Source organism: Synchiropus splendidus, chromosome 17 (assembly GCF_027744825.2).
Source record: "Synchiropus splendidus isolate RoL2022-P1 chromosome 17, RoL_Sspl_1.0, whole genome shotgun sequence".
NCBI lineage: Eukaryota > Metazoa > Chordata > Actinopteri > Syngnathiformes > Callionymidae > Synchiropus > Synchiropus splendidus.
Window position 1 is genome coordinate 6,114,158 of NC_071350.1, and position 20,164 is coordinate 6,134,321.

General features: G+C 43.7%; 1 protein-coding gene across 1 annotated transcript; it reads left to right on the plus strand.

Annotated features, from left to right (window-relative positions):
• The first annotated feature begins 439 nt into the window (after nucleotides 1-439).
• On the plus strand, nucleotides 440-9,387 carry eral1 (Era-like 12S mitochondrial rRNA chaperone 1). The gene is made up of 11 exons (XM_053848057.1): nucleotides 440-639; nucleotides 1,347-1,496; nucleotides 1,572-1,699; nucleotides 2,429-2,506; nucleotides 2,583-2,629; nucleotides 2,707-2,768; nucleotides 2,839-2,951; nucleotides 5,746-6,051; nucleotides 6,760-6,909; nucleotides 8,252-8,332; nucleotides 8,855-9,387. Exons 1-11 carry the CDS (start codon nucleotides 540-542, stop codon nucleotides 8,975-8,977), a joined length of 1,338 nt encoding a protein of 445 aa, XP_053704032.1. The 5' UTR covers nucleotides 440-539; the 3' UTR covers nucleotides 8,978-9,387.
• Nucleotides 9,388-20,164: the final 10,777 nt, after the last annotated feature.

Below are 20,164 nucleotides of genomic sequence, written 5' to 3' on the forward strand. Positions count from 1 at the left end.
TTAATAGTTTCTATTTTATGATTACAGGACACACACAGAGACATTATGGCTATGGTCATATTGATCAGTTTGAAATAACCTTTAAGACCATGTGGAAATACTTATTGTAATTCATGCAGACCTGAGTGTAAGTCCATAAGCACCGGTGAAAGCTGAATAAAAAAAATACACCTGCTATTTATAATCCAGAAAATATGGAATTGACCCGGCTTTTCTTCTATTTATTTCCTCATGCAGCATCACATAGGAAAGCAAATTTACCAAACATTAGTCTAATTTAAAGCATGCACTAGATGATCTTTTATACAAAATATTAATATTACAACCAGACTGACACAGCCAGTCGTGTATTTATTTATTTTTCTAACGTGTATACTTACCTCCGCTAGGGGGCGGTAAGGCTTCGTGAGTGACTTGGAACCGGATACTGATTCTCCTTGGTCTGAGAAACATGGCTGTGCTCGGAGGCGAGTGCGGACGCGAATGTTGACGCATTGAAATAACGCCGTATATAGATAGTTCGACATTGTTTGGTCCATATGGCGCTGCGAGTTTGTCATAGGCTACTCGCAGACTCGCTGGCCTTGTCCCGACGTTTCGTGGCCAAACTTGAGCACGAACCAAGGATTCTGTCAGCAGGTCTGTTTACTTCTATGTATATGTATATACTGAGCTTAAAGGTGCAAGTACGCGTCTTGAATTGTCCAAGTAATGCCCAGTGATTCAGACCCTCATCCTGAAGTAACGTTCTGTGTTTTCCTCGAGGACAATGTCGGTTTTTCACTACGTAGTTTAATTGTCGAGCTTCTTTAGTATCCGTCCTTCCACAGCTAAACTGTACATTAACAGGACACGTTGAGTTTCAGCGTTAGATACAATGAAAACAGATATATATGTATGGTATAACTGAGCCTGACTGAGTCTATATGGTATAACTGACATACGGGAAGAATGTAAACACAAAATGTAATGAAGTTAAAGAATGGCGAATATATCGAGAAAGCCAATGGCAATTGTAATTTGTAGAATAAGCACACACACACACGTTTGTATTGCTATCCTGTATGCACCCTAAACCTAACTGTCTAAAACACATGGCTAACCTTAACCATGACCCTGAATGACCCAGTTATTGTGAAGTCTTCATCCTCAAATTAAGGCTTAACCTTGTGGGGTCCAGCCAAATCTCCCCACAAAGTCACAGTGTCTTGTCAAGAATTGGTCCCCGCAAAGTCGGATAAACAAAGCATACGCACACAGAGACACTCTCACACACATATATATGATGGAGGATTTATGCTATTAAAGACTTGACCTTGAGAACTACGATTCATTTCTCTTTACAGGAAACTCCGTCTGCTGTCGAACTTCATTAGTCTTCTCTCCAGTGTGCTTCATTTCATCCGAGACATTATTAAATCGACTGAGCAAAAGCAAAGTTCATCAGGATGAAGACACTGCCTCGCACCTGCCCACATTTGTCCCACCTGACAACAGTAATGCTACCCTCTCTTGGTATCTCTGAAATGTATGAAATTGTCATGCTTCTGAATGATCTCTTCTGCCTACAGGTGAACAATTTTCTTTATTAATGAGAACACCAAATGAACCAGACAACTCCAAACTGTTGAAAGTTGCGATAATTGGATCTCCAAATGCCGGAAAGTCCACTTTGTCCAACCAGCTTCTTGGCAAAAAGGTCTTGATATATATTATGTTTGGACTAATTAGCTTGTGTTTGCAATGTCATTTTGGCCGATATCCACTGTATATTTGGATGAAAATGGTGTCATTTAACCTTCAATTTATTTTCTCTGATGTTCAGAATTCTGTTATGCTGTTCAAACGGTGCTGAGTTCATGACTCACAGGGGCCAATGATGCGGTAGCCACAGCATCTGTGTGTATAAGACAGTGTTAGTACATGAGACAGTAGCCTACTGTGACATTTGCACGTTATAAAGCTTCAAAGGAAGACATAAGGAAATTCATTTTTATTGCGTTATTTCTGCACATTAGATAGCAAGAGGCGAAAGTCATGCATGAACATGAGCTTCTCTCTTCTATTTGGATCAATTGCTGCCTATTGAATTACATGTTAACTGTGTGAGTGTTTTGTAGAGAGAAAGAAGGTTCATTTGTCCTACACATTCTTTATGCATGTTTTTGTTAAAATAAACTCAGTATAGTGCCGCAATGGGATCCTGTATCATTTTAAAAGCCCCTGAAATAAGCAGGATATGCCCATTTTAAGTTAAACCTTGTACAATTTAAAATAAACAGTGGTTTTATATCTAACACTGTTATGTAGTTTTTTTCTTTTAGGTTGGAAAATATACCATATAAATATCTGATCATTTATGAGTGTGTTGTTTTATTCATGTGGTTTTTATTCAGCACTGAGTTTAATGGGCTCTTCTCTCTTCCAGGTGTTTGCTGTGTCGAAAAAAGTCCACACCACCAGATCAAGAGCAGTTGGGGTTCTAACAGAGGATGAAACACAGATAGTAATAATCCATTTCTGCTGGCACGAGTGGTCTGTGAAAAGTTTGAACTTTCATTTACTTGTGTTATTATTTTAAGGTATTGCTTGATACGCCAGGTCTCACTTCGCCCTCCAAAGTCAAAAGGTTGTGTCCACTTTTCATGATGTGCTGTTTATTACTATGCATCAACGTGTGCATAAATGGATGTTTTGTCTTGTCAGACATAATCTGGAGAAGTCTCTGCTGTTAGATCCATGGAGCACCGTCAGAGAAGCCGATCTGAGTATGTTCCTCAGATTCCAGTCTCGTTCAATGCTGTGTAATACAATTTGGACTTGTGCTTTTCTTGTCAGTTGTTGCCATGGTGGATGTGGCAGACAAATGGATGAGTTCCAGGCTGGACTTTGAGCTGCTGAAGTGTCTTACTCAGAACCAGAGCATCCCAGCAATACTGGTTCTAAACAAGGTACAACAACACCACAAACTCCAATTGCACCTCGTCCTGATCGACCCAGATAATAAAACTTTATATGTAGAGCAGTGATTCTTAACCATAGGGGCAGAGCCCATGGTTGGGCCGCGATGGCCGCTAAAAGTTTTGGGTCGTGAGGGCTGTGAGACGCTCAGTTTCAATGCTTTAGCCACGTATGGTGGCAGTAGTGTGTCTCTGAATTGACTTGACAGCTGCAAATCTGTGATAGTTAACAACTATGGAGAAGTTCTTGAAAAGAAAAAAATGATGAACAAAGTGATGCTGCTCCCCCTCAAGAGTAAAAACTGTTAATGAAAGCACCTTTTCAAGCAGTTTTGAAAATTAATTACAACATTTTATGTTGATGCTTTCATTTACACTTATCTCTTGTTTGGAGTTTAAATAAAATATATAATTTTTATTTTATTATATATTTAGACTTGGTTTTATTATATTTGTTTTATTCAGAATTGTATCCAGTTTTTCCAATTTTTTTCAACAGTTTTTATGCTTTTGTTCTTTTTTTTTCTTTTGTAAATTTGATGAACATGACTTGCATCTGGTTCTGTTGCTAGTTGGACTTTTCAGTGACAAATATCTTTGTGATGATCACATGGTTTCATGTCATTTCACAAGGTTTTGGTTTGTTTACGTGTAAGTAGATAAAATATGGTTGTTGATCACAAGTGAAACCAAGAGTGATGAATCAGTTCTATTACTTGAATGGGTCCTGGGCCCATTTGTTCTGGGAAAGGTGGGCCCTGAGATCAGAAAGCTCAAGAACCCCTAATGTAGAGCATGTTTCAGAATTGCGCTCAGAAAGTGTTTTATTGACAGAAAGAAGAAGAAGAAAGGTTCAGCTTTTCTTCTGTCTAAACTTTATGACATCATGCACACACCGTTTTTATCAGTCGTGAGCGAAGACTGCCTGGGATGTTAAGATTAGATGAGGCTGGTGCCGTATCTCAGCAGCTTCATGATGGGTGGATGTGTTTGAGGCAGAGACACAGTAGTATTGTGACAGCCCTATTACATACATAACTTCACTTTTGGACTGATCGAGCAGAGATAAAAAACAGTTCTTATATTTACTTCTGTTATTCCCTGCATTTCCTGATCATCGTTTATGTGTAGTCTTCAGTTTCTGCGATTCCATTTTTTGAAAACCTTTAGTTTATTAATTTCCTTTGTGAGGGAGTTCAACAATTTCACTCCCAGTGTATATCTGGCATGTCTCTGAGTCGTGACACTCCGCATCACTTTCAATACCCAGGGAATTTTTTCACCACAGGCAGCAAAGAAAGTGATCAAATCGGGAGCATACATGTGAGAGATGGGTCGAGCAGTTTTTGCAGTCGAACCGTACAAGAGAGCATAGCATCCACATTAAATGGGTTGTTCACCACACGTGTCACCAGTGTGTGGCCACTGAACCTGTGGTGAAGCAGTTCCTCATTCTCTCCTTTCTGTGTCTTGTGGCAGGTGCAACTCTGCAGTGCATGTCAGTCACTTCTCTGTCTTTTGCTCTTGTACAGGTGCTAACAATTGTGTGCGAAAAAACTACCTTTAAACATGAGTGGCTTCACTCCAGTTCATCTAAAAAAGCTGGGATTTGTCTAAATGCGTGTGTTATGCACTAAACTATGAAATACTATGAGAGTCAGTATATATAGTATCAGTAAATATGGGGGGGCTCATTGAGGCTGAAACTGCCAGGCAGAAGGTGGAGAGGAAGGCCCAAGAGGAGATTTGTAGGTTTGAGAGAAGAGGAAGTAGAGGACAGGGTGAGATTGAGGAAGATGATCCGCTGTGGCCACCCCTGAAGGGAGAAGGCGAAAGGGAAAAAAAGAAAGAAATGTTGGCGTATTTTTTTTTAGGTAGAACTTTTTCTTGGAGATGCTGCTCGTCTCCTTCCCCCTCAACTGGAGTCCTGGACATGGCTCTCTGGCCCGGAATCACTAAAAGCACATGCAGGGCAAATGCCGGTGGTCCCATCTCTGTCTGTTGGCAGGAGGTTATCATTCTATAATGTTCTCAGATGCATGTCCTACCTTTTTATTTGTAAAAAAAAAGGATGATTACAAAGTGAAATGCCACAGCCCTAGTGTAGGAAAACTTCGGCTTTAAACGCATGAACCGAAAGTTGAACTTTGCTTTTCACAATGTTAGCAAGTTAGTAACTTTTCCAGCCCACTGCAATGTGTCTAGCCTTTAGGGGGACTCAGTCCATCTTTAGTGTTTCTTTAAAGTCCTTCGGATGTATTATATATACTGTATTATACGAGACAAAGTTTCGCTGCTTGATGTGGAATATTTCTGACAATCATTTTACAGCATCTTGCGAAAACATTTGAATCTTGATTAAATTGTATAAATCATATGTGAGCCTTCAAACGTGTCCCATTCCTGAGACGGAGCTTGTTTAGTTAATTTATGGAGAGAGAGAAATGGCAAAGACTGAGTTTCAATGCCGCTGGTGGATAATAGCACATATGCATGTATTTACTAGGTCTGAAAATACTTGTAATGCAATGATGAAAGTTAAAATAAATTTAAATGGTACCACTCTCTACCAAGCCTATTAGATATGATAAGACCTATGACCAGGTGAAAGTCCTGTTATGGATGTACAACTGTATATGAAATGTCAGGTTAGAATCCAATGTAAAATGATTATAACATAAAAATGGAGCCAACTCTCATTGTGGGTCGTGTAGAACTGTTTGAAACATGCAAAAGTCTCTCAAGTTAGTGGATCGAGTCCTTCTAAGTGTCGTCTTTTCCTCAGGTGGACCTGGTGAAGGCAAAGAACAGACTGTTGGACATTACGGCTGAGTTGACTTGTGGCTTTGTGAATGGCAAGAAGCTGCATGTGCGGTCAGTGATCAAGCCTCCATGGGCCCAGAAAAATCCAGAGAGGAAGCCACAGCGAGTGCTTCCAGAGGATGAGTCGGGCTGCGAGATGCCTGGAATGTTGGAGTCTGGGTTGAGCCAAGAGCAGCTGAGTGTGCTGAAGGATCAGCGTGGCTGGCCACACTTCAAAGATGTCTTCATGCTCTCTTCTGTGGACCAGGAAGACGTGCAGACACTGAAGGCAAAGCATGTTTTTTAACGTTTTTTTATTGAAGGAGTAGTCATTTATTTATTTTACTGTAATTTCTGGACTATAGAGCGCACTGGAATATTACTAGCACCCACCAGATTTAAGAAATGTTGTCCATACACTAGCCGCACCGTCTATGAGCTGCAGGTGCAGTGGTGCTGTCTGTGCCATAGAAAGGTCAGTGGTGCACCCGACAAAAACGCTTTTCAAAACCAGTTTAGAAAACGGGGTCCAGCATAGAGACTCGTGAAACAAACTAGGCAATGTTCTGAACTTGACTGATGAACTCCTCACATCTTTAATTCACATTAAAGCACCCAAATTCGCTGTTTTCTCCCGCGTGGCCAAAGTTTTTACACCACAGCCTGTCTCAGCGGCTGCTTCTCGATTCCCGACCTCTAGGAGGTCGGCTCTGCTGACGGAGCTGTGGACACGAAGGCGAAAACAGCACATTTTTAGCACTTTAAAAGTAAATAAAAAGCCTCTGATTTCATCTGATTTCAGCCTGTAAAAATCCATATATTAGCTGCGCCGTTGTATAAGCTGCAGGGTTCAGACCGTGAGAAAAAAGTAGGATCTTATACGGAAATTACAGTAATTGCAATGCTTAGTGTTAAGTGTTCAGCTTTTTCTTGTAAGTGAATTAAAAATGTTCTCTAAATCAGTCATTTGGGTAATCTGTAGCTGTTTTCCTTGTAGAGTTACTTCTTGTTGGCAGCCAAACCTGGACCATGGCTGTACCACAGTGATGTTCTGACTGACCAGAGTCCAGAAGAAATGTGTCACAACATTGTAAGGGAGAAGCTGCTTGAGTATCTGCCCCAGGAAGTTCCTTATTCAATGACTCAGGTGAGTCTTCTGATGGATTGTAATTTTGACTTTTTTGAATATGATTTTTTAAAAAATGCCGACAGACAAACCAACAGTGTTGAACACTTCCTACTTTACCATTCTTAAAGTAGGAGTGGCAGTGCCACGAAGTACACAAACACGACCGTATGGGATGATCCTGACTTCTCTTTATATTTTTTAACAGCACTCAAGTCTGGACAGAACACTTTCACATTAAGTTTCATCATTAAAGGAAGAAGTGCACTCCAGTTTTAATAGTTGGTTAGGCAAGACATATATACGTTGACCAGCCTAATGTAAAGAAGTAGGAATGGCATTTATACTTTGCTTGTCAGCATCAGGGCTAGTAACCAAAGCAGCTGCTCCTGAGATGTGTGATGGATGGAAAAGGTCTTGTATGTATATATACCTTTTACTGGAAACTGTATATTACACTAGTGCATGCACAATAAATCACTTGCATGCACAGTAAGTCAGTGAGTCTTGGCATCAACAGTATGTGTCTATGCCGACAACATCTGATGACATCATGCAGTTCTATGTAAGGATTTTATACGTTTTCAAATTTAAATGAAATTTTACATTTTAAATGCTCTTGTTATGACCCCTAACATGTGTACTTTACTTATTATGTTCCTCCTCTGAACTATGGCCATGAGCTTTGCATCATGACCAAAAGGACTGACCCAAAATTGTGGTTTCAAGTGGGCAATTGACTCTTTACTGCTGGCATTTGGTCTTAGAGATCGGGTGAGGAGTTCAGTCTTCCAGGTGGGACTCAAAAGCGTGACCATAGAAGAGATGAGGAAGTGCTAGGTAGGTTTGGTATCAAGAACAAAGATGCTTAGGGACAGGTGGTGGTGGACTTTGCTCTCAGGATGGTGATGGAGGGGGTGAACACGCATTTCCAGAAGAGAGAGGAACGCAGGTTAACTTGAGTGGAGAGTGGAGGGTGGACTTCACTGGTAAATGACATCATGTGCTGCTGGGTGAATCTGAAAGAGATAACTGACTGCAGGTGGTGCCTGGCCAAAGTGTTGTAAAGGCCAGTCATCCAGAGAGTGAGACGGCCCACTAGGAAGAGGAAGACAGTGACATAGCCCAAGGTTAAATAGTGGGTTGAGTGTTTGCACAGAAGTGGACCTGAAGAGGACAGGTGCGACAAGGGAGGATGCACGATTAAGCTGGAGCACACTGATGTTGCCAAGTGTGTTTTAGAAGCTCTCGCTACCCCCTGAAACTGGACTTGTAGAGGAAAGGAAAGGGAATTACACTTAGCACAACCTGGGGCTGTTTGCTTCTCTGTTATTAATATCTGTCTTTCTCTTGCTGTTTTCAGGTGATGGATTACTGGCGGGAAAATGAAACTGGCCAGCTGGATATTTGTATTAAACTCCATGCCAAAAAAGACAATCACATCGTAAGTGTTGACAAGGTTGGAATTAAAAATAATACTTTATAACACCATGAAAGTACCACATCATTGACATTAAGGTGGTAGGATTTCCAGGACTCAGTATCGATGATTGAGGTTCCCACTGAAGGCCTGGTGCCACATGCACCACCCTCCATTGGACACACAAGTGTTGGCATCGAAAAATGAGTCCTAGATAGACCAAATTCCTTTAGGTGTACTTTTATTTTATTTTAATTTTTTCTTTGTCAATTTGAAAATGTTGACATGTGGGTTATAGAGAAGATTTATCTGCAGCTTTTTAACCTCAAGCAGTATTGTTCAGCAGATAGCAACCTTGGTTGAGGTTCTTCATTTACTCTTTAGTCGCTTCTAGAAACTTGAGCTAAAGTGAATTGAACTGAAGCAGATAAGTCATGCAGGAAGCCAGTGATTTAGATCAATAATGTGGCTGGTTTTCACTGGTGGTGTTGTAAGTATTGAATTCTCTGCCCTCTCAGTCGTATTTTTGGTCTTTTCTGTCTCCAGAGGATGGTGATCGGTGCTGGGGGGCAGATGGTGGCTCAAATTGCTCGAGAGACCAGTGAGGACTTGAGCCGCATTTTTCTCAGAGAAGTGAGATTGAAGCTCTCAGTCAAGCTGGTGAAGTGATGACCTGTGGGAACGTTTAACTTCATTCTTCTGTCAGTGCAGAAGTCAACAATAAAGTCATGTTACAATAGAACTAATGACTTAAGTTAGTCAATATCAACAGACTGACTTGTTCCTGATGCCTCTGTGTTATCTGTCTGGGAAATGTGACCTTCAGAAAGAGCGTTGAGGAGGTGGAGGTCTGAACGCAGCTCTGTGTCTGGTCCGACTGCGTTTTTCAGATTAGACAGGCTGGTCCTGGCAGAGATCTCTGCTGAGATCAGATCACGCTGGGAGACATCTGCGACGCTGTTTAATCGGACTCACACACCAGACTCATGCGACTTGCAGTTAATATATTTATTTGACATATTTTTCATGTACCTGATCTCAACATGCATAATAAAGATGTACGCTCTGAGTTGCATCCACGAGTAATTTTTTAATTCTAAACTCAGGTTTCTCCTCCAGATTCTTTTGTATAGTTGATAATTCAAATGAAAGAAGTTAAGATCATGTGCTTCCATGCCTGTTTTAAAGGAAACAGAAAAATACAACAATAAAGGCATTCTATTTATTGTATTTCTGTCTGGATTTGCACAAAATGTCTTGACAGTTTTGTATGCAGTGCTTCAAAGAGAATTGACATTGTGTTTAAATGTAATTTAAAAGGGGAAATGTAGATCCTCTGCTGCATCTTCTAAACATGATAGAAAACCAGCATATTTAGCAGAGTCGTGGTATTTCAGAATAATCCTGAAGGTGTTGAGCGAGAGCCATGGAACCCTTACCATTACTAAAACTCAGTAATGGTAACGGTTTGACAGCCCTGCTCTTTCTCCTCTGCTGCTGCTGCTGCGGCGGCGTGTCCCTCAGCGGTGAAGAGGGGATGGGACCCTGGATAGTACATCATCTATACTGTAGTGTCTCATCAATGAACTTACAGTATAAGATGATATCCTGTCCAGAACCCAAGGTGTGGCAGCCGGAGGGCCTCGTCCTCATACTCTCCATGAGCCAGCTTGGCTGAAATAACAACAATAACAACCTTTTACATCAATATTAGGACCATCAGCCATGCATCTCTGTGGACTCACCGTTTTCTTCTCACACGTTCAGGAAGCTTCACAACTCTTTTATGGGGTTGTTCCCTGTTTAAGACCCCTCTGCTCATTAGCATAGTGTGATGGCATCTGGGCTGGAACTCTTATCTGCCTGCTCCTGTCCACCCTCGGGGCACACCCACACGCAAGGCTGGGGTCGGCTGCAGAAGCCGTGGCCAGTCCGGACTGAACAAGATTGTCTTGCTTTTTTGAGAACTGAACGTTAAGGAACCTGTGCGTGTTGTTGTCTGGCCTTAGATGGGTTTGAATTTAACCCCTAAGTGAGGATGCACTAATTCTGCGAAAAGAGCATCCACCCATGAATGTTGCGTGAAGGTTTTTTTTTATAATTCTGAAGGAGGCTTCCTTCTCTCTTTGAAGGTCTGAATCAAGATGATGTCTTTATGTTGGCTTCACTGGCCAGCACATTTCCTGCTCTGACTGAAGGGACAAAACATGTGACATGAGTGGAATACAGTCAACTTGAACGTGACCGAAATAGACTGTGAGAGAACCATGTTGACAATTCTAGCAGTCTAACTTGGCTTCCTTTAAATGGGAGACGGAGTTGACTACGGTGGCTGAGAAGTGCAAAACACTTTTGGAACAAATTTACAAAACCTTGGATCAAATTTACAAATAGCAAAAAACATTTACAACGTTTCAAACCATTTTACAAACCTAGATAACTGATGTTTTCCTGAGTTTGTGAATGTGTTTTCAAAGTTTGCAAATATGTTTGTAAATTTGTTCTCAGTGTATGAAACTTTGCTTCAGATTAATGCAGAAAGGGAGGGACCCATTTATGGACGTGAGCCGGAAGTGGCTGTTGGGATTGTTCCACGTTGAATCGTCTCACTCGCAGTAGATGCTTTAGTTGGAGTAGCTGTCACGCCGTTCTATAGCCGTACAGTTGGCCCGGACTATGCAGTTCCAATCCTGATGGCTCTCGTAACGTCATTTTCAGGAGAATAATCCGTTCTGTGGCAATAACAGGCAGCATTACGTTTCGCTATGAGGGTCCGCAGGATAATATTCACGCCATGTAAACTTGTCACCATATCCATGATCACGTGGTGCGAGTGGCCTTTGTTGAAGTATTGTGCAAGTCGACTTAACACATCTGCTACATCTGTTTATCCCACGTCCAACAAACATTCCACTGAGCGGCCACACGTGAAGTGGCAGAAGTGAGTTCCACAAAACGGACAGAGCCTTTACAGTAGTTATGATGATCCCCTACGACTGGTACAAGTGAAACATTCCCTGCTACCACCGGTTCCTCCCTTTCTGCACGATTCTTCAGAAACATTTCTTACACTGGAGGAGACATTTACAAACTCAGGAAAACAGTTTGCTAAAGAGGTTGTGTTTTGCTATTTGTACATTTGTTTCAAGAGTTTGTCCATTTGTTCATGTTCTTGTTCATGTGGTTTGCACTTCTCAGCCACCGTAGTAGTGTGTGCAGTGCACGCTTTTTCATGACCAGCGTGAACTGAGTCAGTTGCACACATGCAGGCCACGATATTTAGGAAACAAGACAGTCATTGAGCAAACCAGCCTTTCAAAATGCTTGACATAAGGAAGGTTAAATTAAATGTAAATCTATTTAAAGGCCCTGAAGAAAACACACATGACTGTGATGTAGACTAATGGTTTCCTCTCCTCTTCATTATTTTGTGATGTGGAATTGTTTTTTTCAGTTTAACATTAGAACCATATAATTGTGATTTTTTAAAACATTTTAATATCTGCAAATGCCTCCAGGTTTTGCGAGTCATGAGGGACCTTCCTTTAAGGTCAAGGTCATTCATCACTGAGACACAGGTGATACAGAGGAGAAACACGTGCTGAACCTTGTCAGACCTTGTGATACGGAATGGACAAAAAGTGCGGCCGGGCTTTTGAGCACTGGTTGTTAGGGAAAACTCCACAACTGAACCATCCGCACACGTGATCAGTGCTTTAGTTGAGAGCGGAAGAAATGAAGAAAAGGAGCAAAGGAGTGATGCTATGACGTGCGCACTCCTTTGGACCGTCTCATAGGAGAAACACATTCCCTGTTTATTTCAGCCTCATCATGTCAAGCAGCGGCAGCTTGATCTTCTACAGCAAAAGTCACTCATGCTGAACATGGGCTTGGCAGTAACCAGTAGCTTGGGTGTCGGAGTCAGGTGTTTGAGACTGATACCGAGTGGGTGGCTGAAGATCTGGCCGCTCAAGGTCACTATGTTTATTTATCTGTTTTTCTTGTCCGAGTTGCTGCTCATAGATAAGTGTATTGGAGGTGGGTGTTACCCACAATGAAACCGCCGCCCAAGTCCATGTTATGTCTTAGGAACATTGCTGCCAGTCTGTTGTTGCCAAAAGTATAAGACTGAGGGATGAAGGCGTGGCGCGAACAAAACTATTTCGCAAACTTGCTATTTCATTGAACCTTTATTTAACCTGGTGGGTGAAATGAGAATCTGTTCTCATTTACTGTGATGTCCTGGCCGTGAAGTGGCACAAGTGAAAGTATGAGAGGTGTGAAAAATATTAATAACACTACACTATCTATTATCAGTGGAAGTGATGTTTTAAAAGAGTGAAACTATCGATGATTCTGGTTACGTCCAAGCTGACTGATATTGGTCCATGGATGTTGCAAACTGTAGCAACGGAGGACCTTTAAGTCTATGAAGGAGGAGAAGAGAAGGCATTTATTGATTTATTGTCCTTTGGTTCCAGTTTCAAATGTACAGGGGTTGGACAAAATATTGGAAACACCTTAAAGCTTTTTTTTTTTTTTTTTTTTTTTTTTTTTTTTTAGCTTTAAGGTGTTTCCATTGTTTTGTCCAACCCCTGTACACATAACCTGAAGGTGTGGCAGATCAGTCCAGACACTGGACGCTTGTAGGTCTTGTCCCTTGTTGGTGTTGGTGCTTAAGCATCCCAACAAATTCCTCCAACTGGACCTGGAGCCCTGTCAAGCTGTGGATCCATGTTCATAACAACTGATTTGTTTTGTACCAATCCAAATCAGGCTTTTAGTCACCACTGCTCCTCAAACTGACTCTTTCATTTCAGTTGTAAAAGGTCCTCAGCTCCATCGACTTGTTTCTCGCTGTTTCTTTATCTGTAACTGCACTTCACGTGTACAGGATGAGTAACAACTCAATGTGGCGATCGGAGAAAACAATCGCACAGTGCACGCCCAGCTTTTGGAGGCATAGAGGGGTCTCTTCCTCTTCCTGGAAAGTGCCTGTGAGTTTTTACCCGCTTTTAGTGGAAATTAGATTTTATCTGCTGAAGCTGGTGATGTTGTTTTAGGCAAAGATCAGCAAGATGTAAACACACTCGGCACCTTATCAGAGAACTTTGTGTTGTTGTCTGCTACTGGGTGAAATGGGGGGGAAAGTGAAGCCTTAGCAGTGAACGGTTGGAATAATGGTGCTCCAGTCTTATCTAGGTGTCTACCTTGGCGATAAACCTTTGTAAAAAAAAAAAAAAAAAAAAAAAAAACACACTGGGAAAATGTAAATACAAATAATTCCTGCACTATGTAAAATCCTCCACTAGAGGCCACTGGTCTGTTTTCCTAAAGGTAGCTCGTACGAAGACCTGTATTGTGGGTGCCTGTCTTAAAGGTGCTGTGCAGGAATCATAAGGTTCAGGAGAGGATGAGAGAAAGGGCTTCTCGGGTCAGGCATCACTTTACATGCTGCATACTTCAAGTGGAACATCCTCTTTTCAGACATCGGTTTTTGCCTCCATATAGTTAGATCTGCCTCACCAGTGGAGTCAAGTGCTCGCTGAGAATTCCTCAGTGAGAGTGATTTATTTTTGGTTTGTTTTTTGTTAACGGGTAATTCAAAAATGTCATTCCAAAACGGCATCATTCAGTGGGCAGTCAGTCCACTCATGTTTTGTGGATCTTCCAGCATTGGGATCATAATAAATCTCTTGTTGATTTCTTTTTGTATGAAGCAAACATTGCTTCATACAATGTGCTTATTATTATTATTATTATTATTATTTTTATTATTATTATTATTGTCTCTCTTCACATTTTGGAGCACATTTATTTTGTTATGCATTTAGTTTTTTTTGACAATGTTTAAACCACACAATCACATTATGTGATTGTGTGAACTGAATGAATGTTTGGAAGCTTGTGGATAATCTCCACCAAGAACTGCTATAGGAAAAACAAAGCATAGTTAATTTGGATGTTTACTAAAGATCAAAAGCACAACACACGTCTGACATAAACAGAATAACATGGACGACTGTTAGTAAACACTTCCACATGACCCGATAAACAGTGTTTGTAACATGGGGAACTTATTTTTGAGATGATAACAAATGTGTAAGTGTCTCATTTTATTGCGTTTAGCTGCTGTAGTGTAGATATAGCCAGCAAAACAAATTAGTTCCATCCGTGGCTAATGTCTGCCAGCATTTATCAGACAGAAAAACAGTGGATTCACTGTCATTTGCAGTGTTTATGGTCCATCTGGTTTGGACAAGTGTAACATGTTACATCTCTTGTTCTATCTGTAGCTGCTGCCGTTGAGTCCTCTGACCTGCAGACCAGCTCAGAGCAGCTGAGAGACCCGACCAGCGCCACATTTCATCATCCCTGGCGATTGTTCTGGAACTGACTGAAGAAGAATAGTTTCTAACTCTGACGTCTGTGTCCACAGTCAACTCTAAATAAACGTGTCTTGATGCTCACGCTCTGATCGCTGTTTGTCTGCTACTTATCGAAACACATGACAGTCGTGATGCAATAAAGCTAGAGAGGAAAAACGCTGCTCCTTCGTCTTTATTATACTACAGCGCTGTAAACGGTGGTGAGGCACCACCACAGCTTAGATGAGAGCCGATGAGATGAACATGAAGGTTTTCAGCATGTTTTCACGGAACAATCCATCCCGATCACTGATGAGCAAATCAGTAAATGTTCAAACTTTCTCCTTTGCTTCATTCTGAAACGTGCAGTCAAAATAAAGTGTTATAATCTGGGTCCGTCGGTCTTGCGGCTGCTTCCGCCTCTCGCTGGATCCTGCCTCTCCTCACTGCTGCATGACAGAGCTCCATCTCTGATGTTGAAGGATAGATGCTTCTAGAGTTGCCTTTGCAAGGATAAGCTGGACAGTGTTGTGTATGTTGCCATCTGTGATGACATTTTTCGCTGTTTCGCCTTGTTCCTCATAAACAAACAAATGTGGGATTGGGGTCGGGGCCGGAGACCTAGCTTTTCAGGAAGCAGCGTGCAGCCTCCTCCTGATCAAAGCATCACTTCCTGCTGATGGTGTTGAGATTGAGCCCATGAAGCAACCGACGGAGTGGAGTCTTTCACAGACGACGACATGGCTGCGCAGGTGCTGCTGCTGCTGTTGCTGGTGCTCTGCTCCAACACCCATGCTGAGGTCATCAGGAGAGCGGGAGGGTCTCACTCCTTCTTCGTGGATGACAAGGCTGACTTCTGCTCTGTCTATCGATGGGCTGGTGAGGAGAAGGAGCTGATGTGGAACTCTTCAGACTCCCACTATGAGATGGACCGTGTGGCTGTTTCCCACTCGGGGCAGTACCAGGAGCAGTGCTGGACTCGGGGCAACCTGACACTGGTGAGGAACTCCTCCCTCCTCGTGTGTGGCACAGAGAAGATGAGATTGCAGACGTCATTGATGGATACTGGACTGGGAGTGGAGCTGACTTGTGACGGCGTGGAACCAAACCAGAGTGTTCAGTGGGCCCGTGACACCTTTGGAAGATTAGAGTTGATCGATGAGGATCACAAACACCACCTGGTGAACTCTTCTCTTCTGCTCTCAGCCTCCAGACGTTATAATTTCTTCTCCTACTCCTGTCTGGTGAAGCAGCAGCACAGGTGTGACATACTCACACGTTTCATTGCTCATACATTTCCAAGCACTATTCTCAGGTTGGTGGGAGAGAGTCTGGAGCTGCACTGTCCTAACAGCAGCCTATACCAAAGACGCAGGGGGCTGTTGAGTAATGCATCCCTGATACCTGAGCGAGAGCGGCTGAACTCCACTTTGATGCTTCCATCTCTGACGGTGAACCACTCAGGTGTCTACCAGTGTGGCGTCGGTGATGATAGTGTGCAATATGACCTGTACGTGTGTCCTGAGTCGGAGCCTCCTGCTGTGCAGCTCTTCACTGGGGGGGAGAACCTCACTCTCCACTGCGGGGACTGGGATCAGACTCATGGGGTTCAATGGTTCATGAGGTCCAACAGAACCGAAGGCCGAGTCTCAATGGTTTGGTTTGCAGACAACGTGGATACCTCTGGCAGAAGCCTGGTGATCAGGAACATCTCTCTGCAAGACGGTGGACAGTTCTGGTGTGTGGTCGAGAGAGGCCACAACAACTGTGTGTTCAGGTCTGAGACCCTGCTGATGTTCGGGAAGCCAGAGGTTGACCACCTCCTGCTGAGGTCCGTGCTGCTCAGTGCTGTGGTGCTGATGATGCTGTGTGTTGTAGTTGCTGTGGAGGTGGTGGTGTGGAGGGGCAGGAGGAGAGAGCAGCTCCCAGCACCTGTGGAGGAGCTGGAGATGTCCCAGCTGTCTCCAGAGTCAGGCGCGCAGGAAGAGGCTCCGGTCTGAGCCGCCATGATGCTTGTAAATAACCGCTGACCTTTGACCTCTCTGATGAGCAAAGTATGCGCTCTTGTTGGGCTTCAATAAATGTACCATGCTTCTGAAACACTCTCTGTGTCTTTGTGGTGCACTCACACAAAGGGTTGTCACACCATCCTTGCTGGCCATCACCCTTTCCCCAGCCTCTCCCCCTTAACACATGGCTAACCTGAAGCAGGACTCTGAACCAACTGAAACCCAGTTAGAATCGCCCAGTTGTTTTGAAGTTTTTACCCATAAATTTAGGCTTAAACTTGTGGGGATCGACACAAGGGTCCCACATAGACGTAAGAGCCCCACAAGGAGGTGTTTTCCTCAAAACTGGACCTCACTAGGATAGATATGCTTAAACACACACATACATAAATATTTTACCAGCAAATGATTTATAACTATTTTCCCCATAATGTGGCTCTTATGAATCTGTTTCTTTAACTTGCGTCACGTTACCTGGAGTGGGACGAGGTGGGGGGTCCTGGGACAACAAAAAGAAAATATGAAAGTGGAGCGAGCGCTGAACCCTCCAGCAAGATGTGTGATGAGTGAATAATGTAGTAGTCTGAGAGCAGAATTCCTCCAGTAAGACACATCACCAACTGCTGTTGAACAACTTGATGTTCAGAACACACTGAAGAGCCAAGGTCTGACATGATCTTCGGACATGAACGGACACTCTTCATCAGTTGAAAAGGATGAAAGAGTGGCTCCTCCTGCCATTATAAACGTTTGTTTGTTTGTTTCATTAGGGGGCAGAATTATCTAATCTAAATATATTTAAGTTTTCTATGTGAAATGATGAGTTTGTTTCCGATGCGCTCCTCATGGAGTCATTAGACTCAACAGGAAGTGAGCCAGAGTTTCGAGATTTAACTGTCAAAGAATCGAGAGTGACGCCCCCTACAGGACAGATGAGTTCAAAGTCAATATGTCTATTCATTAGATCTTTTCCCTGATTAATTAAATGTATTTTTCATTTTATTCAAAGGGATGACTCATCTTTTCTTTTTTATTTTGTGAAGGTTCATGTTCAACATTCAACAGGTCAACATTTTTGTTTCCTGTTCATTCTGCTTCTGACAGGGAGAGGAGAGTGATGCTGTCCTTGAGGGAAATGAGCCTGACTCATGAGGTTTACCAGACTTACATCTTTTCGCGTATTTTATTCTCCCCAAATCATTCTACATTTTGATTGAATACATTGTGAGAACTTCATTAAGTCGTGTTAGTCACTTTTATCGAAAGGACTGTGACATGAAGCTGTTGTCACAGCTGCAGCAGAAACAGGAAGTGATGTCGCCATATCTTGATGTGAGACAGTGGACTGGTTCCAGCCAAAATTCAGGGGAGTTTTGATTCTGCCATTCACTCTTCTCATTCCCCAGAGTCGCCACGGTCCAGCAGGGGTCGCCACAGGACAGCGAAAGCCACCTCTTCAGGCGCTCACACAGCAGGCGCTCCGTGTCAGACCAGCTCTGTTTCTCAGTTCCCTGGCGCGATGTCTCTCTGTGCTTCTGTTCACTGCAGCCATCCAAATCTCTCAGAGGCAAGCAGGACATCGTCATCTACAGAGTCATCCCTTTCTGAGGACGATTAGTCCGGTCCCTCGGCTCTCCTTCACAGGAGAATTGCAGCGTCAGATCAAGGTACACTGCAGCCCGAGTTGCCTCTGGCCCCAACTATCACAGAGTTTGGGGGCCCTACTTCCTCTGACGGCTCAGCTGACAAAAGCGAGTCTGTTTTTGAAGAACCAGTGGGACTTGAGGTCTCCATAGGAGTGGGCACTGAGCACCGACACCCCTTTCGTCCTGGATCCACCCCCTCCCTCCCTGAGGTTGTGCCAAAGCGATCCTCCTAAACTGGGTTTTACTCCAGGTACTTTCTGGCAACCAAGAGGACAGGAGAGTGGAGACCTGTTCTGGCCCTCAGTCTCCTCAACCAATTCATGACCAGACGGCGGTTCCGGATGTTGACTACCAGGAGACTCCTGGAATGAGTGTGAGAGTGGATGACCTCCATAGATCTTGCAGACGTCTACTTTCACAACCCGGTTTGGCCGAGTCACAGAGAGGTGTATCAGTACACACGCCTACCCTTCGGCTACTCTCTTGCGCCTCGCACATTCGCCAAGTGCGTGGTGGCGGGGCTCGAACCACTAAGGAGACAGGGTCTGCGGATTCTGACGTACTTGGACTACTGGTTTATTCTAGCCAGGTGCAAACATGAGTCACGAGTGCACACAAGCTTGGTGTTGGAGCACATTGCGCTGTTTAGGTTCAGAGGTTCGCCTTCCTGGGGGTCATGCTGGACTCAGTCTCTCTCCCCATCAAACAGCTGATATCTTTTGTTTTGAGAGACCTTCAGTTTTGGAACGGCCTGGAAAGGGTCCAGAGACCAGTTCCGCTGGGGTGCGTCACGTCTCTGCAAGTCTTCATGTCTCTGACCGGCTGGGTTGGCACCTATGGGCTGCAGAGCGTCAGCGGCGTCTGGGAGGAGGCCACTCCCCTTCACATCAACCTGCTGGAGCTGATACCAATCTACAGAACTCTGCTCCACTTCATGCCCTCTCTGCGTCGAGCCCATGTTCTGGTAAGAGCACCACAGCCGTGGCCTACATCAACCGCCAAGGCGGCGTCAGATCCACCCGGCTTCATTAGGTAGCTGTCAAAGTGTGGACTTGGGTGGACCAGCATCTGGCATCATTGAGAGCCCTCCACATTGCAGGAGTCTGCAACGTATCAGCAGATCGCCTGTCCAGAGGAGCTCAGCAGGACGAGTGGATTGTGACAGACTCCTTAAGAGACCAGATCTGGCAGAGATTCGGGGCTCCGGTCATCTATCTCTTTGCAAGTCTACAGTATCACGAATGCCCCCTCTGGTTCTCTCTCCGCAGGTCCGACAACCCGCCACTAGGGGTCGACTCGGGCTCCTTTCCCTACGAGACTGAAAACTCAGGGTCGGAGTGCGATCATTGTGACTCTGGTGTTCCCCAGTGCCCTCTGGTTTCCAGAACTAGTGCAACTCGCGAAGAGGAGTTTTGGGACCACCCGAGAGTTGTCTTGCACCTGGTCCAAGCAAGAGGAGCCCTGAAGTCACCTACTCTCCTGGGACATCCTCTCAGAGTGTGGCGGGTTCGGACTCCGAGATGAACAAGACGAACCGTGATAACAACGTACTCCACACTATTAAAAACGCAAAGCTCCTTCTATCAGAACACTGCTCTGCATAAATTCGCGTTTTTGAAAAATGGTGTGTGGAAAACTTAAACTGTCACTATCTCTTTGTTTTCCATCCTTGAGCTTCTGTCCTTTTTACGGTTCCTTTTGGACAGAGGTAGAGCGTATCCACGATCAGCGTCTTCCTAGCTGCTATTTCAGCAAGAAGTGAGTTTGTGGATCAGACGTCAATCTGCAGAAACACACTAGTGGCACGCTTCCTGAAGGGAGCTCACAGACTCC

Coding starts and splice junctions, on each gene's coding strand:
- eral1 (XM_053848057.1), top strand. CDS start 540: ATGGCGCTGCGAGTTTGTCATAGGCTACTCGCAGACTCGCTGGCCTTG. Junction 2,630..2,706: donor TCGCCCTCCAAAGTCAAAAG/GTTGTGTCCACT, acceptor TTGTCTTGTCAG/ACATAATCTGGAGAAGTCTC. Junction 6,052..6,759: donor AAGACGTGCAGACACTGAAG/GCAAAGCATGTT, acceptor TTTTCCTTGTAG/AGTTACTTCTTGTTGGCAGC.